The 27,238-nt window shown below is 42.0% G+C and overlaps 1 protein-coding gene across 2 annotated transcripts in view; it reads right to left on the reverse strand.

Annotated features, from left to right (window-relative positions):
- FGGY (FGGY carbohydrate kinase domain containing) overlaps positions 1–27,238 on the reverse strand; it is a 384,196-nt gene that overhangs the window by 346,321 nt on the left and 10,637 nt on the right. Inside the window, exons 2-4 of one of the 2 annotated variants that reach the window (XM_033917103.1) lie at positions 10,745–10,956; positions 6,395–6,506; positions 1,408–1,559 (exon numbers count right to left, since the gene is read on the reverse strand). In XM_033917103.1, coding sequence (XP_033772994.1) covers positions 1,408–1,559; positions 6,395–6,506; positions 10,745–10,948 — 468 coding nt within the window. In that variant the 5' untranslated portion in view covers positions 10,949–10,956. Of the gene's footprint in view, positions 1–1,407; positions 1,560–6,394; positions 6,507–10,744; positions 10,957–27,238 lie in introns of those variants that run through there. The other variant, XM_033917104.1, reaches the window with a different exon arrangement.

Consider the following 27,238-nt stretch of genomic DNA (forward strand, 5'->3'; position numbering starts at 1 on the left):
GGGTGTCCCAGAAAATTGCACACGATTACAGATGCGTGCCCAACTTGCACATAAGAATTTACATCTGGTGTTGCTGCATGACTCATATTCCGTGAGAGCCATTATACTCACGTTACCCCTCTCTTAAAGTCACTTCATTGGCCTTAAAATCACTTCATTGGCATTTCCAGATACAATTCAAACTTCTTTTACTGACCTACAAATGCACTCACTCTGTTGCCCCTCATTTTATCTCTTCACTTATCTCCCCCTATGCTTCCCCCCCCCCCCCCAAGCTCCGTTCAGTTTGGTAAGTCCCTCCTGTCTGTGCCCATCCCTTCTACCTTGCTGCGCCATATGCTTGGAATAAGCTGCCCGAATCCCTATGGCGGGCTACGTCTCTGGTAGTGTTCAAGGCCCAGTAAAAAGCCCACTTCTTTGAGACTCCTTTCAACTCTTCTCACCTTGGGTTCTGCATCCTTAACCCTATATGTCGTCTGTCTGTCCAAGTTAGATTGTAAGCTCTTCTGAGCAAGAACCATCTATTACATGTGAAAATGTACAGGCTGCATATGCCTTTCAGCACTATATACGTTAAGTGATAAATAGTAGTAGTGTCAGTTGGCGTACGTCCTTGTGTCCAAAGTTGGATGCAGAATTCAGTGTACAATGCTATTCTATAAAGAGTGCTCTTTATAGAATAGTGCTGGGTGCCTATATTTTTCAGTGCTTACATCTGGGTGCCAGTTACTAAATCCAGCTCCTAGTGCATAAACGAAGGTGCCAAGTTACAGAATAAAGGGAACAGTGAGGAGGCGATCCGTAAGGACATTCGTAAGGTGATCCTAAGGACATTCAAAGGTACTATCCAGTGCTATCCTCAACATCTCTGAGCATGAATCATTAAAATTTGGGAATTAAATTTGTAAAACTTTTAAGGGAGATAAAACATTGTTAACAAAAGCTGGATTTTGAGATCACTATTTGCCAGAAACTCTGTTGCTTCCTGGTCAGTGTCTCAACTGCTTGTTGCATTCATCAGGTGAATTCGGGCTAAATTGCCAATAGGTTCACTAAAGCTGCAGAGTACAGACAAGAGTGAAACACAGACGACGAAAGAGAAGAAATTAGTTTAGTTTAAACAGAATCTTGATACAGTGCATTTGCCAATAAAACATGCCAAGGGAGTTTATATAAACTTAAAAGACAGAATAAATTATAGAGAAGTTGAGGGTTGTTTTTTTTTTTTTTTGTTCTTTTATTAAATAATTATTTTCTGCTATCAAGGATGTACAGAGATGCACTCTACTCCAAGAATGCCTGCCAACCTATGTCATTTGTAGGTTAACTGGCTTGAAGTTCTGCATTAAGCAATGGAAAACCTCTTGACTTTAAAGCAGAAATCTACAACGCTCGCAGTGGACTTACTTCTTTTAACCACAGGAGTTTAGGGGGCTGCATTTCTACAGACATAACGCCACCAACAAAGCTCAGTACACCATGCTTTGTTCTGTTGATTCGGTCTACTTGTCTGGATGCCCTGTGATCCATCCACATGATAACATTCCTGTGACTTTCTCCTTCAAGAAATGTGAAGAGGAAGAAAAAGTTCATCTAGGTATTACGTACAGTATTTCTCAGTAAATAGCACATACAGACATTCAGGTCCTGATTCTATAAACATGTAGGCGCCGAGGAGAGCAAGCGTCAATCACAAGTTAGGCACCATTTATATAGAGCCTTGCAGTGCCTAAAGTGGTCTTAGGAGTGGGAAGGCGTTAAAACCTTAGGCGCACTCTATGCCAGGGTTTTCTTGGCCTAAATTTACCCACAATCTGCCCATAACCATGCCTACTTTCTGTTAGGCGCCTGGGAGTAGATGTCTACCGACTAATTAATTGTGATTTAATTGTACACTTCTCCCTCCGTATTCGCGGTTTCAGCACTCGCGGTTTTGCTTATTCACGATTTTTCACATGCTGACTCCTCCCCCCCAAAATTACATCATGAGTGCCGATAAAAAGTTCGGCGCTTCCCAGCTTTTACCCTGAAAATCGCTGCTTATTTGTTATTTGCAATTTCAATATATTAACGGTGGCTGTTACAAAAAAAAAACTGCGAATAACATATAAAAAGTTATTCACGGTTTTTCCATATTCGCGGTTATGTTCTGCCCCTAACCATCGCGACTATGGAGGGAGGAGTGTAATTTTCAATTAAAGGTGCCGATTAAGGTTATCTAAATAATTAAGTAAGTCTGCTGATCTAATTGCCTAACTTTAAGCGTCTTTTATAGAATCTGGATCTCATTGTCTCACATATCAGTGTGAAACTATAGAATCCCATGGACAGGTAGTTATCAAAAAATCTGTAACGGACCCTATTACTAAGCTGTGCTAAAAAGTGGCTAGTGCTATCCCCAGTGTGAGTCTTCCCCATGCGCTGAGGCTACCTGAAGCATGGCAGTAAAATAGGCAGTTTCCCATAATTCCCATTAATGGCCATGTGCTAATTTTCCTATTAGTGAATGGCCATTAGCGCATGAGCACTCACCAAAACCTATTTTCTAGGCAGTAAGGGATCATGTGCTATTCGGTTATTTAGTTAGTGTGCAACAATGTAGTTGACCTAATTAATTAGCACAGAACATGCCTACTCTCTGCCCCCCCCCCCCAGATATGCACCATTGCATTAAAAAAAATTCAATTTTTTTAGTAAAGGAAGTGTGCGCTGATCCCAAAACTACTGAGAATGTCTGAGCACACCCCACGGTTAGTGCTTTTTACCCTGTGGTAAGCAAGCGTTAGGGCTTATTGCAGCTTAAGTAAAAAGGCCCCTAAGTAAGGGTGAAAAGTGCATTTAACTTTCACCAAAATTTCAGGATGGGATTATTTGCAAACATTGTCATAGATAATTACAAAATATTCCACAATATCTGATAGCCATCCCCTGTCTGAAGGAGTCTGTGTATTATCACAGGGAGGTGTCTAATAGAATTTTCCTAATTGATTCGAAACTCAACGGGGGTTTAGGTGCCTTGGATGGACAGTTGTCCAAGTTAGATTGTAAGCTCTACTGAGCAGGGACCTTGTATTGCTTGTTAAATGTACAGCACTGCATAAGCCTTTCAGCACTATAGAAATGATAAGTAGTAGTAGTTGGGAGTCGTACAAAGAGCAGATGAAGTAGTAGTAGTAGTTGGGAATAGTAGTCACCCTCAGTCTACACCCAACCCCTTAAACCCCACCTCTACCCTTCTTTCTCCATTCTAATCTTCTGCCAAAAATTTCTGTATAGTCCACTCTCAGCCTGTACTCAAATAACTTGTTATCTAAACTAAACTACTTATATTTAAACTACCATTCTTAATTTTCTATATAGTCCCTATATTTACACTGCTGCACAGTCTCGTATGTCCAAGTATTTAAATCTACTGTATAATCTTGTATGTCCAATTCACTCCATTGTGAATGTTTACTTGTAAACCGTTCTGAGCTACTGGGAGGACAGGATAAAAATCTAAATAAATAAATAAAATAAATAGTAGTAGTTGGGAGTCGTACAAAGAGCAGATGAAGGTCAGGATGAAGAAGGAGAAAGGGAGGAGGGAATGAACAGTACTGGGTTAATGTATACTGTGGTAGGTCAGTCTAGCCAGTTTCTCTTTCTCATCAAGCCGTTATCACAAGTCACTGACAGTGCGTGTAGCAGAATTTATAATATCACAGAGGTTAACATTCCAAAGACTTAGGGCTAGATTCACTAACCTTACCGCTCCGTGGATGATCCGATCCGTGGCCGGGTGACTGATTTACAAAGATCAGAGAGGCACACCCCGCACCGACCTCACGGATCGCTGAAGAGCGATCCCGATGCATGCATATGCAGACCATCTTCTTTGCTTGTAGATGGTCTGCACATGCTCTCCACGCAAGGAAGAGGTGGAAAATTTTTACTTTTCTACTTTAATCACAGCAAGAAACTTTTTACTTTTTTTGCGAGCCTGTGGTTTTAACCCAAGCGTTTAAAGTGGGGCTGCACTGCGGGAAAGGGCGGCAGAGAGATTAGGAGAGGCCTTCCCTGCAGTGTGAGCCGGGAGAGTCAGGGAGGCAGTGAGCAGGGTGGTTTTGGGGGGGAAGTATGGTTGGGATTTCAGGGCAGAGAGGCGGAGAGCAGCTGGGATTTCAGGGCGGCAAAGAACAGGGCAGTCGGCAAGGATGTGAGCAACTGGTCCTCAGCAGTCGCTTCTTTTTGGATTGGCCAGCCCAGTTGGTGTTCCTGAAATTGTTTAGTGAATTGCAAAACTAAACTAAACTAAACCTTAAGTTTATATACCGCATCTTCTCCATGCCATTTCCCTTCATTTGCGTGCGTGGATCGGATTGGTAGGTTGATCGTCCACGAGGTTAGTGAATCAAGTCGGGGAAAAATCGGGTCGGTACACGATCGGTGGGCTTAGTGAATCTAGCCCTTAGATACCTAGCTTAAGCAGTTAAGCCAGTGATTCCCAAACCTGTCCCAGGGGAGCACTAGCCCGTCAGATTTCCAGGACATCCACAATGAATTTGCATGAGATAGATTTGCATATCAAAGGGGCAATGTGTGCAAACCTACCTCATGCATATTCACTGTGGATATTCTGAGACAACGGGTTTGGGAACCAATGAGTTAAGACGTTACATGTGGAAACTGCAAAATTTCCCTGTTAGAGCACTTAAATTTTGGTTTCTATAAAACATGTAAGTGGAGCAAAGGAACAATTTAGGTAGTCAATGCTTATTTCCAATGCTAGGTACTTAACTTAGGAGTCCTTTAACTAGGATGCAGCAAAAATTAGGCTTTAATGTACTCTAACCTGCATACTGAGACCATTTTTACCATAGACAAAAACAAAACAATTTTCTATTTATTTTTTGCATTAATGGCTAGCACTAATGTTAAAAAAATTACCCTGGGAGCACTTATTGACACCTATTTTGAAGGTAGTAAGGCCTTCTATGTGATAACCAGTTAGTGCATGGTTAGCGCAGGAATGCCCACTCTCCACCCCTGACATGCCCCCTCAAAAATACTATATTTTTAGCACACAAATTGCAAAGTTACCACAGGATGCTGGGGCGAGTCCTAGTACTCCATTTTTTGCTGCATTATGTGGGTTCCCAACTGCTCAGCTGTTTTGGAGGGATGAGTGATATCAGCTTTATAGGATCTGGCAGGAGCTGTTTGAATGCTTCGGGAATAAGCTACCAGAACTGAACTAAGACCAGCATTTCATTTCACAGAGGCCACCTGAGCTGGGTTTCTAGCAAAACTCTGCTTGTGGTTTGGATGCCATAATTAAAATCTCAGGAGGTCTGGCCTGCAGCCTAGTCTCATTGCCACAATCCTAGTGCATACTAAACTTGGATTTGACATAAGCTATGGGGCTGATGAAAGAGATCTTCTTTTGTCTTGCTGCACTGTACACCTGGAATAGACTTCCTGAGTCAGCTCCATATTTGGCCATATTCAAATTTAAGCTAAAAGCCCACCTTTTTGAGGCTGCTTTTAAGTGCTTGTAATAGTAGATTTTGAGCGTAGGACCTCATTCTGTAAGATTTCACAGGACTGTGAAGTCTGTAAAGCATTTACAGAAAGAGATTTCTTAACTAGAGTGCTGTCACCATTCAGTACCAGAATCAGAACCTGAACCATCTCACCTCTACAGCTTTCTCAACACTGTAGGTTCAGTGCACAAAAATAAATGCACATTACATTAGGGCTACCAGATGTCTGGGAATCCCAGACATGACCTCTTTTCAGAGGACTGTCTGGGTGCCCAGAGGGATTTCCAAAACCCAGCAGTCTGTCCGGGTTTTGGAAGGCCCTGAGGTCGGGAACGCATTTGGAAGGCCTCTGCGCATGTGCAGACGTCGACATGATGTCACATGCATGTGCGTGACATCATTGAGTCGACATCCGTGTATGGGCAGAGGCCCTCCAGACGCAACCATGAGCTTGGGAAAGGAGACAAGAGGTATGAATAGGGCGTGGCTGGGGGGCATAATGGGATGGGGCCAGGTGTCCTCTTTTTTTTTTAAAGAGGAAATCTGGTAATCCTATACTATATAATTAAATACCTCCAAGTTGACAGATTTCTGTATGTGTAGTCAATTAGCCCCAGGTGTGACATTTCCCTTTACACAGCCGCTCTCATTTTCAGCCCTTGTTGCTCCCCTTCCCCAGTGATCGGTTTCCAGGCTAATAGGGTAGGGCAGGGCTGATTTTCCCCCTCAGTCCAAAAGAGGTGGTGTGAGAGGACTTCCAGACACAGAGAGATCTTCACTGGTAAGACTTTGCTGGGAAATGCTTGCAAACTTGGGGAAAGGGATATTTGGGCCTACATGCTTGTTTAATGATAGAATTGCATTCCTACCTTCACAGTTTACCGCCAAAGGGTGGAACTGTTTATCCAGAACAACCAGTGAGCAGGTCGCATCGAATCCAAGTCCATGAATATGTTTTCCATCTACCCTTTGTCCCACTTCCTGTGAAATAAAAACAAGGGTGGCCAATGGGTACACGTCTCCCTCCATATTCGCTGTGATAGAGGATTAACAGACCCGCGAATACAGAAAAACTGCGAATAACTTTTTCATATGTTATTCGCTGTTTTCTATTAAAAAGCATCGTGAATATGGTGAAACCACGAATGACATAGTGGCCTGTTCCTGAAGGAGAGGCAAAACACGGTGAAGAAAGTGCTGGGAATCGGCGATTTTCTCTGTAAACACTTGGAATCAGCGATTTCTCTTTGCAAGCTGACGTAATTTGGGGGGGAGGAGCCAGCAAGCTAAAAACCGCGATTGCTGAAACCGCGAAGAAGGAGGGAGAAGTGTACTAAGTATCTCAGTACATTCTCAAGCAGCAGCAGGCACTGGTGTAGTAAGGGGAGTTCAGGGTTGCGGTCCGCCCCAGGCACAGTCTTACTAAGGGCGCAGCACCCCTCCTCCTCTCCACCCCCCCCCCCACTCCTCCCCTTGTCGTACGCACGCCCCTTTCCTTCCCCCATACCTTTTTTCCTTCCCCGGAGCACGGTTGCTACCTGCGTCGGCATCAGCGCTTTCTCTGACATCACTTCCGGGACCCACGCCTAGAAAGTGGCATCAAAGAGCGAGCTGGCACCAACGTGGACATGCTGCTCACGCCGGAGAAGTTAAAAAGGTATGGGGAAAGGGAAGGGGGGGCAGGAAAGATTGGGGGCACCACCGCTCCAGGTGCCACTCACTCTTACTATGCCACTGGCAGCATAGCGCACGTCAAATGTTAAGTTAGGCACCATTTAAAGGGTCATGTCTAGCGATGCCTAAACTGGACTTAGGCGCTGGTAGGTGCCCTAAAGATAGGGCAGGGTTTCCTTAGCCTAAATACCAGCGCCTAAGTCCAGTTTAGTCACCTATCGGGTCAAACACGCCTACAATCCACCCCTAACTACACCTGCTTTCTGGTAGGTTCCTTGGCCTAGGCACCACTGAGTCAGGCGCCTGCCGTCTAATCAATTTTAATTTAAGCCAATTATGAGGTGCTGCTTGTTCATTATTGGTGCCGATTAAGCTTTTTAGATAATTAAGTTAGGCTCCTAGATCGACTGGGCACGCCAATCTAGGCACCTAAATTTAAGTGTCTTTTATAGAATCTGGGCCAAAATGCACTCTAAGCTAGTATTCTGTAAAGGTCATCCTGCACAGAGCACGCTTTATTGAATACTAGCTTAGGGCACATCCTTTCAGTGTCTTTCTTTGGGCTCTAATGTGACACGGACAAGAGGACATAGACTGAAGCTGAGGGGGGGGACAGGTCCAGGACGAATATCAGGAAGTTCTGCTTCACGCAGCGAGTGGTGGACACCTGGAATGCTCTCCCAGAGGAAGTAATTGCAGAATCCACCGTTCTAGGATTTAAGGGTAAACTAGATGCACATCTCCCTTGAGAAGCAAAGAGATATGGGGACTAAAACTATGCCAGGGTACACCTGGCAGGGCCTCCGCATGTGCGGATCACCGGACTTGATGGACCGAGGGTCTGATCCGGAGATGGAAATTCTTATGTTCTTAATATTTGCTTGCCCTCTCCCTATAGGCTAAGGCTCTTTACACCTGCATTATGATGTCATAGAGCCTTATGATGGCAGCTAAAGGCCAAAAGGACCATCCAGTATTCCCATCTGCAGCATCCACTATCTCCTCCTCTCCCTATTAGTTAAGGTTCTTAATATTTGCATGTCCTCTCCCTATAGGCTAAGGCTCTTTACACCTGCATTATGATGTCATAGAGCCTTATGATTATATAAACATAGAAAAGGTAAATTAGATGCCCTTGAGAAGCAAAGTGATATGGGGACTAAAACTATGCCAGGGTACACCTGGCGGGGCCTCCGCATGTGCGGCTCACCGGACTTGATGGACCCAGGATCTGATCCGGAGATGGCAATTCTTATGTTCTTATGTTCTCCCTTTACAGAACCTAGCTCCAAGGGTGAAATTCCATAAAGTGGCACCTAAACGTAGCCTAACCCACTGCTGAAGTGGGCTGAACCTTAGACGGGGAGAGCTTACATCAGGTCAATGAAAGCAAAAGCTAACGCGCCTAAATGCCCCTTGAAATGTGTACATCTGATACTATTCTATAAGGTGTGCGTGTTGCTAGGCAGAACGCCCATGACACACCTATGCTCCGCCCACTGGTATAGACCATCTGAAGTTACATACCGTGCAACTAGCACACCAATTTTTTTAGAACAGTGCCTAGGACAGATGTGCACTAATGCCAATTTATAATGCCATTCGTGCACAATGGACTGGATTCCGTAGATGGCCCCCAAATTTGAGCACTGAAAAAATGAGCACGACACGCAGTTCTTTAAATGGCACCCAATGTGTGCAATGCTTGTAGAATCGCGCTTCGTGTCAGGATCTGCACCTAGAATTGGGCACGAGGATTTACACCAACTAAAACCACTGCTTGCCCTGGATCGCCAGCAATGAATGTTGCTACTGTTTGGGTTTTTGCCAAGTACTAGTGACCTGGATTGGCCACCATGAGGACGGGCTACTGGGTATTGGTCTGACCTAGTAAGTCTATTCTTATACTTTAATAAAAGAATAATGTAGAGATTTTTTAAAAATGGTAAAGAGAAAAAGAAATTAACCAGACAAGAAAGACAATTGTTGCAACCCTGTTTTATCTGATACTCAGGCATATGCATATCATCCCACTCCTTCTTCTCTTCTCCCGCCTTCCTCAGACTGGCTTCATTAATATTTAAAGAGACTGATCAATAAATGGAGAATAGCGAACTGTCCATCTGTAAATTACTGAGCATGCCATGAATGTTTAAAAAGGTAACCACAGAACAAAGGAGCTAGGAAAAGATGGAACTTTTAAGAACAAAAAAAAAAAAAAAAATCAAAAACCGAGAACAAAACTAGTTTTTCATTCCCTGCTGTGAATTCATCTTTAAAAAAAAACAACAGGATATATGGGTAAGGAAATCCTTGTCTGTGTGATACTGAAGTATTATCCATCTTGGAAAAACAAAGGAACTTGAGAACGTGAGGCTTATATGAATGTTTAATACGGGCTGGCACCTCAATATATTCTCAAACATAAAAGAGAAATGATATTCTACTGCGGTGATTAAGTTAAGAAAATCGCCAGCCGTTGCACATAAAACAGAACCAAATTATTTGACTGGTGCTGAATATCTAGTTTCAGTGCCAGCCTAGACATGTCATCCAGTTAGCAGCCATATTCAGATCCCTAATCAGATAACAAACCAGACAATGTTGGACAGTCGTTTTCCTGTCCTAACTTTATCCAGTTACCTGGTTAGCAGAAATAAGAAGATTTTCTTGACGCCAGTGTGACACAGTCATCTTATTTCTGATTTACATTATCATTACAGGTCATAAATTCAGTACAATGTGGGGGAGAGAGTGGCGATTTTGAAAGAACAGTGAAATTATAAAGAGCAACGTTGGATTTTTCATTTGAAAACAGAGGCACCCAATGGGTCAAATGAAGAACTGGATTGATTCTCTTTAGTGTAACTTCATTGGCGATGTCTGGGTCAGCTGATCTTATTACATAAAGCACATCAGACGTTGGCACCGTCTTTATAAAGCAGACTTTGTTAAGAATGAAAAGATGCCAGAAAAATATTTGAAACTGCCAGTATTGTGGACTTAAAATATGTGTTGTGTACCCGAAGGTATATGTCACTATTGAGAAGTTATTTCTTCACAGAGACTGCTTCCCTGATTCAGCCTAATGCAAAACACAGCGCTATATCAGAGGGTTATCTTCTGTAAACGTATGGAGGAGAAATCATGTTGCAAGTGCACCCTTTGGGATTATTTGGAGGTAGATTTTATGAAAAAGATAAGTGAAGATTAATAGATTATTCACTCTTTGAAAACTATATAAACGTAAAATTTTTGGAAGAACTTTTGAAAAATAATCTGCATAAAGCAGACCTCTGAGGAAAACTGGTGTTGGTAGAATGATATTTTTGCTTCATATCCCCACCCCCCTTTCTGATGGTCCACAAAATTGTAAATCTAGATTTGAGAACTGTTATAGCTTGGATATTTTAGTTCTCTTAAGGCCCCTTTTATAAAGCCATGGGAGCAATTTGCCATGGGAGAATCGCTTCCACGGCTTTGTAAAAGGGGTACTTCATTAGATCTATCTGACCACATAAATTGAACGCAGGTAATGAAATTACCTTTGCCACTTTGCAACAGGCAGCCCAGATATTGTCAGAGGACTGCTCAAAGACGCCTGGTAGAGGCTCCCAAATTTGAATGGGCTCTTCTGCCTGTGCGACCACTGTGCCAAATTGGTCTACCACAGCAGCACGCACACTTGCGGTTCCCACGTCTATTCCCATGTAATAGCCGATTGCCTCCTGGGTTTTATTCTGCATCATTAGGGAACCTGCAAAGATACAAGAGAAAAATCATACTTTCATTAGACATGGAGAAAAGAAAAGTGAAGATATCATCAGCCTAAACAATTATCTGAACTGAAATGCATTACATGGGTGTCTAGCACAGTAAACAGAATAGGGTCTAGGTCTTCATTTGCAGTCCTTTAAGGCTGTCAGCACGTCAGGTCTGAATATGCATGAGAGAGACTTGCATGTCTACTATCTCAACTGTATGCAAATCTCCCTCATGCATATTCATTAGACATATCCTGAAATCTGCCCTGCTGACAGCATGGTACTGAAAGCCAAGGCTATAAGAACATAAGAATAATCTTACTGGATCAGATCAATGGTCAATCTAGCCCAGTATGCCGTCTTCATGGTGGTCAATCCAGGTTACTAGTACCTGGCAAAACACCAAAAAGTAGCAATATTATATGCTACCAATCCAGGGCAAGCAGTGGCTTCCCCCATGTCTCTCTCAATAGCAGACAATGGACTCTTCCTCCAGGAACTTGTCCAAACCTCTTTTTAAAACCAGCTTTGTTAACTGCTCTTACCACATTCTCTGGCACTGCATTTCCAGAGCTTGACTATTCTCTGAGTGAAAAAATATTTCCTCCTATTGGTTTTAAAAGTATTTCCCTGTAACTTCATTGAGTGTCCCCTAGTTTTGTAATTTTTGGTGGAGTAAAAAATTGATCCACTTGTATCCATTTTATACCACCCAGGATTTTGTGGACTAAAATCATATTTCACCTCAGCTCTTTCTTCATTAAGCTGAAGAGCCCTAACCTCTTTAGTCTTTCCTCATACGAGAGGAGTTCCTTCTCCTTTATCACCTTGGTCTCTCTTCTTTGAACCTTTTCTAGTTCCGCTATATCTTGCTTGAGGTAAGGTGACCAGAAATGAACACAATACTACAGGTGAGGTTGCACCATGGAGCAATATAGAAGCATTATAACAATCTTAGTCTTGTTAAAACATCCCTTTTTTAATAATTCCTATCATCGTTTGGCCACCACCACATATTGGGCGGAAAGTTTCAGCTTATTGTGTACAATGATACCCAGATCTTTTTCTTGGGTGCTAACCCCTAAGGTGGACCCTAGCATCTGGTAACTATGATTAGGATTATTCTTCCCAATATGCATCACTTTGCATTTATCTTCATTAAATTTCGTCTGCCATTTAGATGCCCAGTCTTCCAATTTCCTAAGGTCTACCTGCAATTTTTCACAGACCGCATGCATTTGAACAACTTTGATCAGTTTAGTGTCATCTGCAAATTTAATCATCTCACTCATTGTTCCAATTTCCAGATAATTTATAAATAAGTTAAATAGCACCAGTTCAAGTACAGATCATTGTGGCATTCCACTATTTACCCTCCTCCATTGAGAAAAATGGCTGTTTAACCCTACCCTCTGTTTTCTGTCCAATAACCAATTTCTAATCCACAACTGAACTTTGCCTCCTATTCCATGACTCTTTAATTTTCTCAGGAGTCTCTCATGAGTAACTGTCAAAAACTTTCTGAAAATCTAGATATACTACTTCAACCAGCTCACCTTTATCCACATGTTTATTCACACCTTCAAAGAAGTTGAGAAAATTGGTGAGGCAAGAGCTCCCTTGGCTGAACCCATGCTGACTCTCTCCCATTAAATCATGTTTGTCCAAGTGTTCCACAGTTTTATTTTTTATAATTGTTTCCACTATTTTGCCCAGCACTGAAGTCAGGCTTACTGATCTGTAATTTCCCAGATCGCCCCAGGAGCCATTTTAAAAAATCGGCGTAACATTGGCCACCTTCCAATCTTCAGGTACTACAGAGAATTTTAGGGCTCCTTTTACGAAGGTGCGTTAGCGTTTTTAGCGCACGCACCGGATTAGCGGAGGAGGCGGTGGTGGCTAGCTTGCTTGGCATTTTATCGTGCGCTATTCCGTGCGTTAAGGCCCTAACGCGCCTTCGTAAAAGGAGCCCTTAGTGATAGATTACAGATCACTAACAGCAGATCAGCAATTTTATGTTTCAGTGTCTATATTGTATTTTTCCGATAGAACAAAAAAAGTGGAAAATCACTGGACTAAGGGGCAGATTCTATAAATGGGCATCCTACCACTGTCTAGCAACCAATCGGGACACACTTTTTTTTTTTTTTACCCCGAAGCAGGACACCTACACTGTAGGCATTTGTCGCAGTTAAGGGAGACACATCAGGACACTTAAGCTCACCCAAGGCTGGGCGTGGGCATGTGTTTGCCTGGAAGTGGCCTTGGGTGAGCTAAAGCAGCCCTAGGTGTCTGCCTAGGGCTGCGACAGATGCCTGAAATGTAGGCCAGCAAAATGCTAGCCTACATTTCAAATAGATGTTGCTGCTTATCGTGGCAACAGAATCCCCCTGCTGCGATCAGCTGAACAGCAGGGAACAATATCCCCCCCTCCCGTGAAGTCCCCCAGCACAAGGGATGCCCACTCCCTTCTGCCAGAATTGCTGGTATTCTTGATTCAGCCGGAAGCAGACTAGTGAATATTGCTTACTAGACAGTAGTGTATGCCATGGCCTGCAGAAGCATGACCATGGAAGAAGTTTGCTGCATAAGGCTAGTTTACATTATTTTCTTCATTGTATTTGATGCTAACAGGACCCCTCCTACGTGGCTCCATTTTGTATGGACCCTGAGCCCACCCTTGCCCATGTTACCACATGCATGCAGCCTAGATGAGTCATTTGGCCTTTATCTGCTATCATGTTTCTATTAACAAATAGGTCCAACAATATAAAATGGAACTTGATGCAAATAACATATTAACATGTTAGTGCACCAAAATCAGGTTGCACACTTTAAATCAGGGGTGTCCAACCTATGGCCCCGTGAAGTATTTTGTTTGGCCCTGGTCGAGGGTGATGCAGTGTTTTCCTCTACTGCCCCCGGGTGTTTACCATCTTGCCGGCTCCCTCCTCTGTCTTGCTGCAGCATTTGCGCAGTCCCAGAAACATTTTTTTCGGCCAATGTAGCCCAGGGAAGCCAAAAGGTTGGACACCCCTGCTTTAAATTAACCCTGTGTCCAGGCAATTAGCCATATTTCTCTGTGCAAAAGTGCGAGCCTCTGAAAAAAGAGTAATAGAAGCTAAACAGAAATATCTCCATCACTCATACAAAAATGTGACTTCCTGTTGTATCATGAAAGATACACATTTTTGAATATCAAACATAAGACAGTCTTGTGAGATCCCATACTTTCATTAAAAGAACTTCCCATTTCATTGTTAAAAATACTATAGATAGACTTCCTTCCCTTCTTGAGAAGGCAGATTTTCTTAGGTTTTTCATGAGATACCCCGTTGCTTTACTCCTTGGATAATCCTAATCCCCCTTCCTCCCAAACTCACATTTCAGGTTCTTTTCCTCATTCAATTTAGCTGTGGGACAGCCAGTTTCTGTTCCAAGTCAGCAGATGACTGCATTTTGTTAAGTTAAAACTCCGTATAGTGAAAAGGTATAATCTTGGTTTTCTGTGTTGAATAAATGTAAAGACAGGCACTGTTTATGTTTTATCTTTTTTTCCCAGCACTGAAGCTTGCTACAAGGATGAAGGGAAATGCAAACATTTCCCAGGGTTCACTTTAAAGAAAAAAAATCAGACAGAAGTTTCACTTCAAGAGTTTAATTGGATCAGAGAAAAATTCTGAGCAGCGCTACCTTGAATATATTCTCTCGGCTCTTTTTTGATTAGTAACAAACAGTTACTCTGCTGAGTAAAAAATAAAAATTGTAGTCACAGAGGGGCCAAAGCAGAAAGCAGCTGCAGGCCCGATGCTCCTGGGCCACAGGAATAATGCTGCGCGCGAGGTGGCTCGTAAGCAGTGTTATTCCTATAAGATGGGATTCAGCAACCTGCGGCACTGGCATTATCTTCAAGGTCCTAGTTTCTGGACAACTCTCTCACACCAGCAGTATCTTCCTAGTTTTTCTTTTTTTAAATTGAATTTAAATAATTAACATATCGCCACCAACCTGGGATACAATAAAAATAATAGAAGAAATAGTAAAGCTACAATTCTCAATGAAAACCAAGAAAAAACAAACAAACATATGCACAATAAATAAAGAAACAGGATCCAAGATATCAGAAAAATACTGTAGTATCTTCCTACTTTTTCACTCAGTCATTTAATTCATGGAAGGGCACCAATCACTCCAGGAAGCTTTGGGTCAAAGTATAATTTACTGGTTGAATCAAGGTATAAATAGACCATCTAAGGAGGAAGGAGAGATAGCATGGATGGGCAGACTAGATAGGTCATATGGTCATTTTTCTCAAAAGCACTGACCAGGGCAAGGGGGAGGGGGATTCTTTATGTCATAAATTGATTTTTGAATGTTTATAATTGGAATGGCTGAGAAGATATCATTATTCAGCATAGATAGGATATTTATGATAATATATGTTTGTTATTATATGGAATGATAATTGTTTGGGTGGGAGGGTGGGGGGGATGGATGATTATGAACATGAGAAAGATGAATGTTCTTTTATTGCATTAATATGAGTTGCATTGGTTGTACTGCACTGTTGTAGTTTTGAAAATTAATAAAGAATTTTAAAAAAAAGCACAGATTCTATCAATAAAATTAAAACATGGGCTCTGAAGGGTACATTACATTACAGCTTTCTATCCCGTCAAAACATTTCAGTTAAAAACATAAGACTTGCCGCTGCCAGGTTCAGACCAGTGGCCCATCGTGCCCAGCAGTCCGCTCCCGTGGCGGTCCCTAGGTCAAAGAACAGTGCCCTGAGACCAGCCCTACCTGCGTTCAGCAGGAACTTGTCTAACTTTGTCTTGAATCCCCGGAGGGTGTTTTCCCCTATAACAGCCTCCGGAAGAGCGTTCCAGTTTTCCACCACTCTCTGGGTGGAAAACTTCCTTACGTTTGTACGGAATCTATCCCCTTTTAACTTTAGAGAGGGCCCTCTCATTCTGTCTATTCCCTTCATTATCCTGAATGTTTCGATGTCCCCTCTCAGTCTCCTCTTTTCAAAGGAGAAGTTCTAGGCGGTTTACAAAAATAATTGGTCTGGGCATTCTCAGGGAGCTTACAAAGTTAAACAGAGCTTATAAGAATTTATGGATTGCATGATCGATGGGATCTAGGGGTGGGTTTATAAGGTTTAGTTAGATCATTTGACAAATTTTTTGAAAAGCATAGTTTTCAGTTCTTTCCTGAATGTTTTGTAGTTGGTCGTCTAGGTCAATAGCTTGGCGATGTGGCGGTCTATTTTCGCTGCTCTAGTGGCTGGTAGATCGTCATATAATGTTTTTGCTTTGTATACCTTTTACAGGGTGAAGAGAGCTTGTGATCTCCTTGGTCTTGATGTGTTTTTTTCTGATTAGGTGTTTGTTTAGGTAACTGGGACCAGTTCCATTTAGGGCTCTGAATAGGGTGCAGTAGAATTTGTATTGTACGCAAGCTTGTATTGGGAGCCAATGTGAGTCTCGGAAAGCAGTGATAGTGTGATTGTATTTTTTCAGCGAGAATATCAGTCTGAGAGCTGTGTTTTGCACTGTTTGTAATTGTTTTAAAGGTTCAGCTTTAACATAATACAGTACTGGGAATAAAACCCCAACAAGCTGTTATCACTTGGTCAGCATGCTGAATCTATCCCAGATTTAATCAGGCATCTGATGGAACATCTTTTAAAATTGATAGAGTCTCTAAGTATGGGGGATCTTACTATACCCTTCTCAAATGTTATTTCAATTTTCTTAGTCCAAGTTATCTAGAGGTGTAAATCCACTATGAATAGCTCCTGAACTTAAATCCTTTTTAGTTACTATCAAAGGGGCTGAGCGTCAGATCCCCCGTGTGTTGTATGTGTTTTACAATCACACTAGAAAGGGAATTAACCTCACTGGCTCATGCTCCCCTCCTGCCCTGTTTTTTATCAAAAATACTTATAGTTCTTAAAACAGGGACTTAACTTTTAGATCCCGGGCAGGGTTTGGTCCACATTATACTGGACCCGGGCGACATTATACTGGTCCACAGTCCTGACGCAGCCTGAGGGCGAAACGGACAGCTAGCTTAACGTTGGCGCAGGGACTAGCAGAGACAGCAGGAAAGATTGAGTAACAACGACGTTCACTGCCTATTTTCAACAAACCCTGCCCGGGATCTAAAAGTTAAGTCCCTGTTTTAAGAACTAGGCAGTATGCCCGGAGCTAAAAGGGGCGTTTCAGGAGGAGTGTCGAGGGCAGGATTTGGGAGGGAAGTGGACCCTCCTAGACTTATGTATACCAAAAGTTTTAAAACACTTGCCTAGACGGAACTTGGACGTTGTGACTTAGGCAATCTAAAACCAGGTCTAAGTCCACAGAAGGTATCCAAAGTGACCAGATAAGCACTGCAGACACAAAGTACAGACCCCCACACACTGCCCCAGTGATCACTGACCTCCCACCCCCATAAAAATCATAACAACTTTATCTGCCTCCAGAACATCAGCACCTGGCAGCCTGGCATAGGAAAACCTAGTAGAGCTACACAGAGGTGGCTTAAGTAATCTTGGGGGTAGGTTAGTGAACCATGGAGATGAGGACCCAGGCTCATAAGCCACTCTAATCACTGCATTCATGGTGAAACATGTGCACCCCTCAAACTCCCCCCCAAAAAAACCTTCTGTACTGCCCTATAAGTGGCACCTGCAACCATAAGGGCTATTGGGATGGTAGACAGGTAGGTCTAATTAGTTTTGGGAGGCTCACCATGACCTATAAGGTTGTTGTGGTGAGATGTGTATGTGGCACCCTTTTTGTGAAATTCACAGCAGTGCCCTTTAAGGTACCTCACTACTCTGGTGCAATGTTTAAGTGTCCAGTCCATCACTTTGCTGACCCCGCCCACATCCAAAAGGTCTTTTTCTAGGTGTTTTTGACTTGGACGAATTTTTGGATGAAAATGGGGTATAAAGATGGACGACTTAGCAGCCTGGATGATCAGACGGCTGGACGTACAGTTAGACGATTTTTGAAAAAGAAAAAAAAAAAATGTTGGACATATTTTTCAAAAATGGACCTTTCCCATGTCTGACTTTGGGCGACTTAGGCCCAAAACGGAATAACGTTTCTTTTCATTATGCCCCTCTAAGCATCCATTATTTTAAGGATCCCTTATTTAAAAGATTCATCAAAACACTTATCTTATTCATCTTTTGATGAATCTTTTAAATAATTAACCTCCTCTTTTACTAAGGCGCGCTAGCCAATTTAACACGCCTTAGTAAAAGGACCCCTAAAATAGCTAAGTAAAAAAAATAATAAGATATAATATAAAAAGGATTGATGGCGATTTAAGCCGTTTTCCTGTTAAAAAAAAACAAACCCCAAATATGAAGGATTACTGCAAAAATTTCCATGATCCACAAAAAGATGATATAAGAATTGGTAAATGATTTATGAAGATCACACATAAATGGAAGGATTGACTTTTGATAATTGTGTGATCATTAAATGCATCAGCCATATAGTGTCTTAAAAGTAGCATACATTGATGAATTCCCCTCTCATTGTGTTCAGAAGGATATATTTATTTTATTATTTTTGTGATCCTCAGGATATGGCGGGATACAAATCTCTAATAACATAACATACCACCATCTCTGGATCTCAGCACACCGCATAGTCAATTTAGCAGAAAGGAGACAAAAGGGAAGTTTATTATATTAATTCAGCTCTTGCCTTTTTATTAGTAACTGGAGGCAAGTTACATTCAGATAAAGTGGGTATTTCCCTGTTCCCTGAGGGCTTCCAATCTAAGCTTGTTCCAGAGACAATGTGGAACATTGTCTCTGGAACCCTGGCTTCCCCAGTGTTCCGCCAGGTCCAGTAACCAAATCCCAGCTCCCCAAATCTCTTCTAGTTATTAACCTCCACCCCCACTTTTACTAAGCTGCGGTAGAGGTTTCTACCGTGGCCCAGAGTGCTAAATGCTCTGATGCTGTTGACACTCATAGGAATTCTTTCCTCCCCCCCCCCCTTTTACGAAACTGCGATAGCAGTTTCTAACGCGGGGAGCCTTGCTGAATGGCCCGCGCTGCTCCTGACGCTCATAGGAACTCAATGAGCATAGAAACTGCTATTGCAGTTCCATAAAAGTAGCCCTAAGAGTAAACGAGGGCCTTTGTTACCTCGCGTTAATTGCACTAGAAAAGCTAGACAATTCCTCACCCTTTTTATACAGCCGAAAGGGCCAGTAGTACCCCTGCATAGCAATATACAATGCATTATTTCCCATTTTTAAATTTTATTTCCATTTTTTTAATATGCATTTTACCCTTGGTTTCAGTTCACTGATCGCTTTTGTTAGTTGTTTTTTTTTTTTAATGTTTTTAGTCAAGTAGCCTTTATTTATTTAGTGTTTTTGTTTGTTTTTTTTACCAACTCTAAAGTGTATGGCACAGACTGCAAGATTGTTCCTTGCTTGCATTTTATAGAAGTGCTAGCAGGCCACAGTTTTACATCACGTGCCACAGTCATCTGGAAACTAGAACTTAAGGTATCTGGCTTCTTTCTAATTTTTTTTCCCCTTGCTGGGCACTGACAGCAATTTATCAAGCAACAAAGAACAATCCAGCGGGGAAAGTCCACTTTCTGACTTCCAGAGTTTGACTGAATGCCAACAGAAATCCCAGTCTCCAAAACAACCACGCCTGACCTTCAGTTAGCTCAATTCTGAGCAATGGCTCTGGTTTTTATAGTAGTAGTTTTTAATATATTACACAGAACATTTAATATTGATGCTTTTCAGTTCCACCCACTATTGTCTAGCCCAGGCATTCCTTCAAAGCCACTGAGGTTGTTTAAAGGACAGCTCCTTTGGAACTGGGATCTGGACTGCATACAAATCATTGCCTGCTGCCAAAAGGCTTTTCTTGAATACAGAATCATTTAAAGTGCCAGCGCAGTCACATTGGATAAGTCTGTCCATTCTTCCCACCCAGAGACCTTTGTTGACTGTGGGGTCTTTTTACTAAGTGACGATAAGCACTACCGCGTGATTACCGCTGCTTAAAATCCAAGGAAGTGGACTGCAGTCAGGAGCCACACACTAAGTGGGAGCTTGGTGTATACCAACCACACGTTAAAAAACACTTTTCTTTTTTAGCATGTTTGGGGGAATACAGTAGGCGTGCCCTAGGCTAATCAGTTAGCTTAGTTAACTAGTGGGAGTGTGCGGTGTGGTGGTTAGAGCTATAGCCTCAGTACCCTGAGGCTGTGGGTTCAAATCCCATACTGTTCCTTGTGATCCTGGGCAAGTCACTTAATCCGGTTCATACATAGTAACGCGGAAGACAAAGGCGCGCGCCGACAACTGAGCGCAAGACGGAGGCGCGCGCCGAAGAAAAAGACTGTTTTTAGGGGCTGCGACGGGGTTTTGTTGGGGAGCCTCCCCCCACTTTACTTAATACATATTGCGGCGGGCATTGTGGGGGGTTGTAACCCCCCACATTTTAGTGAAAACGTAACTTTTTCCCTAAAAACAGGGAAAAAGTTAAGTTTTCAGTAAAATGTGGGGGGTTACAACCCCCAAACCCCCACAATGCCCCCACAATGCAGTGCGATCTGTATTAAGTATAGTGGGGGGTTCCCCCCCACACCCCCCATCGTAGCCCCCCAAAACAGTCTTTTTCTTTGGCGCGCGCATCCGCGCTGCGCTCAGTTGTCTGCTTGTGCCTTTGTCCCGGCGCGCTTTTGACCTGACACCCTTAATCCCCCCATTGACCCAGGTATATTAGATAGAGTGTGAGCCCACTGGGACAAACAGGGAAAAATGCTTGAGTACCTGAACTTAAATTATAAGTGGTATATAAATAAAATAAGCTAGTGCATGCTAACCGATTAGTGTAGGATTAGCATGCTAACTGGGGGCTCGGTGTGCACCACCAACATGCTAAAAACACTTTCTGTTTTTAGCATGGGGGCATGTTTGTGGGGCAGAGTAGGCATGCCCTGTGCTAATCAGTTAGCATATGGGCACTGGTGCACACGGATTGATTAGTGCAAAATAAGTGGCAACGGCATACGTGCTAATGGCCACGCACTAATTTTGAAATTAGCGCGTGGCCTTTAAGGGAAAGCCAAACTGCGGCCATTTCAGAGCCACGCTTAAGCATGGCCTCAGCACAAGGGAAACCCAAGTACTAAAAGCAGCACAGGCCACTTTTTAGTATGGCTTTGTATAAGGGCCCCTATGTTTTCAGATCTTGACTATAATATTTCTGTAAATGAGAAGAAAGATGGCTGTCTGGGTTGCTGCCTCTGCTATGACAGCAGCCTGTTGCTGTCAGTTAAAGCAGAGAGAACTAAGCATATATAATGAGATCTATTACTGTCATTATTGGATTGTAGGTAACAGTAGCCAAGTACCCTAGTGGTTATAACACTGGACTTGGCATCTGGGGGAGGGTTCAAATCCCAGTACTGCTCCTTGTGATCTTGGGCAAGTCAACTAACTTTCCATTGCCTCAGCCACAAAAATTAGATTGTGAGCCCTCCAGAAATAGAGAAATACCTCAATGTAATTCATCTTGAACTACTGCAGGAAAAAGATGTAAGCAAAACCCAAATTAATAAATATTCCTTGAAGAGGACAGTTTTCCCACTCTGCCTACTGTAAAGTTTCCGACAAGTGATCAGTTTTTTAAGAGCGAGTGATCTTCATACAAAGACTTTACTTCCAAAATGTTTGCCTGGTAGTTAATACCTTGAGACACAATTCAACCAAAATATTTTTGTCTTCTGGAAGAACAGTAACATCCCACCCATGCTCCCCCAGTAAAACAAAAAAACAAACAAAAAAATATATATATTTTACCACTCACAACCCTCAGATCCAAACACAGTACAGCTGTTTCAGGCTGGTTTAAGCCTATGTTTGAATATTGCTATACTTATTCAGATCTAATCTTCATGTCAGAGGAATTTTGATACAAGTGACGTCAGTATGTCTGTGGTGTGTGAAATGTATCCATTCCTTTTTGATGAAGGCCCTCATTAGAAACGAAATCACCAGAAAAAGTATGTTTACATTTTTCACATATTTGCAACCAATTGGCATTTCTAGATTCATTTTCTTCTTACTCCTTTTTGGATGCTACAATTTATTTAAAAATTTATATACCATCTAAAAACTAAACAATTTATAGCAATAAAACATACATAAAATATGTCACAAAATAACATCTTAAACTCTTCAAAATCGAATATTTTTCTTTTCAAATATCAGCTAACAAATCACAAGAATGTAGTAACAAACAACTGAATTTTTAACTGTTTGTTAAATTGAACTCGATTTACGCGTAGTCTTAATTGACCCACCAAATCATTCAACATCTTAACAGCAGCACTGCAAAAGGTCATGACCCTAGTGTCTGTATAATTTCCCTGCACTATTGGGTTTAACTTGATTTTCAGATTGCAAAGATCTACAGTGGTGCCTCACACAACGAACTTAATTCGTTCCAGGAGCAAGTTTGTTATGCGAAAAGTTCGTTATGGGAAACGCGTTTTCCCATAACAATACATGTTAAAAAAAATTATTCGTTCTGCAGCATAAAATATGCTAAGATGACATAAAAAAAGATAAATTTGTCAAAATGGTGAAAATGGTGGGCTTGCTGAGGCCAAACTCTTTGACGAGGTCACACTGTTTTACCCCACATTCACTCCTTCTAATTATTTCCCGTTTCATTTCAACAGAAATCACCTTCCTGCTTTTTTTAGAAGCCATGATATATAAAAAATATTGAGTTTATCTTAAAAGGACGACTGCCGTGATACATGCGTGCGTGATTTAATTCGTAATGAAGAACGATTGCCGCGATACGTGCTTAAGTTAAGCGCAGTGACTAACGACTGCCTGCAGTGCCTGCGCGGAAGGATGCAATACATCGGCAGCGATCGTGGAAGCTCGGGCGACGTCGTTGTGTGAAACGAAGTGCGTTGTATGAATCATGACATGAAGTTCGTTGTGTGCAGCGTCCGCTGTGCGATGCGTTCTTTATGCGAGGCACCACTGTATTTGGCTTGTTAGGCACCACAACCTGCCAAAAATGCCATGATGTTTGGTGATAAACAGTTTGGTGGACCACAGAAATGACCTGATGCTGCACCCGAAATACAACTGGCAGCCAATGTCATTTCTTCAGAACTGGCGTGATCTGTGACATCCTATCAACACCCAGAACCAGCCTAGCGGCAGAATTTTGTACTAACTTATACAAAACACAGCTATCAAAATTATTTCAGGTTCTAAAAAAATGTAATCACATCACTCACCTCTTTGTTACAAAAAGTTCACTGGTTACTTTTTTACATAGGATCACCTATAAAATTGCCCTCTTGACTATTAAAACCATGCAAACTAATGCCCCGGCATTCATAGACTACTGATCCCTTATGATCCTCCCAGAACTTTAAGATCAACCTCACAGCATTCCCTTAACGTCCCATCCCTAAAGATAATCGATACTCATCGTACTCTCATTTTTTCAGTCGGCCCCTTTAATCTGGAACTCTCTCCCTCTGTATCTGAGAGCTGAACAAAACTTGCAGAAATTCAAAAGCAGCCTAAAATGCTTTGCTTTTTAATAATAATAATAACAGTTTATATACCGCAATACCGTTAAGTTCTATGCGGTTTACAGATTAGTGGAGTACAAGTTGAGTTGACGTACAAGTTGAGTTAACTTAAGGGATGTGGGAACAATGGGGAGAAAGGGCAAGAGAGGGGAAGGAGGGAAGTGGGTCAGCTGTCTAGGTATTTCAGGAATAGGTGAGTTTTGAGGCGTTTCCTGAATACCTCATAAGTGGTGGGCAATAGGAGTTGTTCTAGGTCTTTACCCCATAGAGCAGCCTGATGTGAGAGAAGATGCTCATGGTGTTTTTTTTTAGTTTGCATCCTCTAACCGCGGGAGAAACGAAGTGCGAGTGGGGGTCTATAACTGATTTTTACACACGTATTTACTTCCGCACTTTTTAACCTTTCCCCCCTCTCCTATTGTATTTTCTTTTTATGTATTCTTTCTAAGAAATTGTAGTTCTTCCCTTTTTCCCATTGTTTTTAGGTCATAAGTATGTTTGTTTAGTTGGTGTATGTCTAATAATTTAAAAATGTTCACCTCAGAGTCCCAGCTATTTTAAATTACTATGTTCAACGCTTTGTACCTGTGGATAAGCGTTTAGTCAAAAATTTAAATAAACTATGAAACTAATTGCAACACTCTCCCTGCATACCCAGTATAATTATAGTGTTAGTAAAGAAGAGCAGCCATTGTGCTGTAGTTCTAGCATATACCGGAAATCCTCTTCCTCCCTGAAATGAGAGCCTAATGGTGTTATTGTATCTTACCCAGATGGCCATACTTGTCCCATTGCCCTACCGCCACCAGATAAGTTTGCTGCGGATGGGCAGACTGGATGGGCCATTTGGCCTTTATCTGCCATCATGTTTCTGTTTCTATAAAGCATGGGACAGGCATGTGGGATCTCAAACTGTGTGCCGAGGCACACTAGTGTGTCTCCTGAGATTCCAAGTGTGCCGCGGCACACTGAGGAAGAAGAGAGGCGCCTGCCAGCTGACTTTCCTATGCAGTACAGTGCCAGAACTACCCGATTCACCAAAGGCCTGCATGTCTCCGCTTCTCTTTAGCGTCCTCCAGCTTCCCCCCTGGCCTCCCGGTCTTACCTCGGCAGCCTGCAGAGGATCGCCGGTAGGTAAAATGATTTTATTTTCCATTTAGTGATTGAAATGTCAGTTTTGAGAATTTATATCTGCTGTGTATATTATGAAAAATGAATGTAAAAAATTGCATTACAGTTAGTAAAGGGGATGGGATCTGGGGCAGAGCTTGGGTGGGCCTAGGGAGGTCTGTGGTTGGGGTACTCAGTTGATATTTGTTAGACTTAAGGGATACTTAGCTTGAAGTAGTTGAGAAACACTGGTGTAGGCAATCAGCTGGCGCCAGTGCCTCTACATCTCTCTGGCGCACTTCCCTGCTGGCATCCCCTACTGGCATCTCAGGGCCCATCTGGAGGGCTTCTGCACATACACGGATGTTGACATGATGATGTCACGCATACACATGATGTCATCACGGCGACATCCACATACTTCTGGGTGCTTCGAGCCGTGACCACTACCTTTAGTGTGCCCCGGCTCGAGAAAGTTTGAGAGACACTGTCTTAGGGGAAGGGAGAGCAGATGATGTGGATGAGCAGACTGGATGGGTCATATGGCTTTTATACGCTGCCTTTTTCTATGTTTCTCTGTTTTTCTCCTAAAGTAGAAAGAAGGCTGGCATGAATCACAATTGGTTAGTAGCTTAACTCCCTGGGGCACTGTTCTGTTCTTGAAACCAGTTTGATCAAACAGCTGCCATGTATAATATATACAGTATTTGGATGAGACGTTCAATAGCTGCCTTAATAAATAATATTATATATGTACATGTCTGACAGTCTGGAGTACATAGATTAGTCTTACATGAACTTGCCAATTGTCCTCTAGTAGAGCAGAGAGAACATGTTCATGTCAGCCTTTAAAAAAAACCCTGAAAATGCTATTGGAGGAATGACAAACTATAAATCCCTGACAGAGCTGTTCTATGGCACATAGATTAGGTTCTTTTACTTTGCTTTGTCCTCATACTGCCTGAAACAGTACGTGCAGCACTGTGTATTATGAGCTTGTTAAAAGTGGTGGCACACATTGAGTTCTCTGTTTAGATGAATGAGTTATGTCTCTTCGTCCTTAAGCCATGATCTTTTGTTTGTGTGTCAAAACAGATGAAGTTTAGTAGGTTTGCTTAGTGCTTTGAAGGACTGCAGTGGAAAATTTTAACAATGCATGAATACAATGTTTAAACACTTTAATATCAAGGTCCAAGGGCTGCACAGGCCAAAAATGTTCACTTTGTTTAGTTTATGGGAGTTTTTCTTTTTCTTTTATTCAGATTTATTATTCTATATTATGACTATTGTATTTACTCTTTTTAATTTTCTGTAAATCGTGCCGAGCTCTATCTTTATAGAGAAGATGCGATCTATAAGCCTGAGGTTTAGCTTCATTTAGATTTGTTTTGTTTGCTTCAGAGGAGGGGGGCTGTCACCAATAGTGCACTATATTGCTCAAATTGTACATCTTATTGCTCAATAGTCTGCAATACTTTCACTTGAGCACCGTGGAGCAACAGGGTGCACTATTTTGGCAATGTTGCACATCGATGCCACATGAAAAACATTACAGGCTCCTTTTACGAAGCCGCGCTAGCAGTTTAAAGTGCGTAATAGCGGGCACTAAACCGCCGGCCGCGCTAACCGCTACCGCTTCCTCTTGAGCAGGCGGCAGTTTTTCAGCCAGGGTGGGGATTGGCGCGTGATGAAAAGTCGAGCGGCTTCGTTAAAGGAGCCCTATATTGCAGGGATTTTTTTAACACGGGAAATGTTGCTGATGTATCCCATGTTCTTTCAAATGAATGCACATTGCTATAAAACAAGTGAACAAGTTTATTCAAATTATTTGATGAAACGCTTTTCAAATTACAAAGCGTTTTACAAAAATAAAAATGAGATTTTAAAGAAATCACTGATACATAATATTTATAACTAGACCAACAGGGGTAATTAAACTTGAGAAACAATAGGAATGGAGGGCAGAAATACAATTTTTCAAGAAAAGTACATAAAAGGGAAGTACATTGGGAGGGTAAGAGAAAGTAGAAAGTGGTTGTGAGAGATCGAAAGAGAAAAATATTGGTGAACTGGTTTCATGAATGAGAAAAATCATAAGATGTTGTCTCATGATATACTTAGTAAATTCAGTTGAAGGCTTCTTTGAAAAGAAGACACTTTAAACTACTCTTGAATTTCTGCAAATCTTGTTCAAGTCTCATGAACAAAGGGAGAGAATTCCAAATCGTTGGTGCTGTTACTGAAAAAATAGAGGCACGGCGTGTTCCGATAATTTTCAAGGAGGGAACGTTAAGGGTAGACTGAGAGGATGATCTAAGAACTCTCGATGAACTATATGGGATCAGGAGCCTATCAGTAAGGGCAATTCTGTAACTAGGTGCCTGAAGTTAGGCCCTTTTAAGCACCAAAAAGTAGCATTTATGAGCTATTCGATAAGCAGAAACTACTTTTGTGTGCAAATATAAAGGTGCACAAATGCAAGGATGGGGCACGGACATGTCTCCAAGTTATACAGTACATGCAATTTATAGAA

The sequence above is a fragment of the Geotrypetes seraphini genome, chromosome 12, assembly GCF_902459505.1.
Source record: "Geotrypetes seraphini chromosome 12, aGeoSer1.1, whole genome shotgun sequence".
Classification (NCBI taxonomy): domain Eukaryota; kingdom Metazoa; phylum Chordata; class Amphibia; order Gymnophiona; family Dermophiidae; genus Geotrypetes; species Geotrypetes seraphini.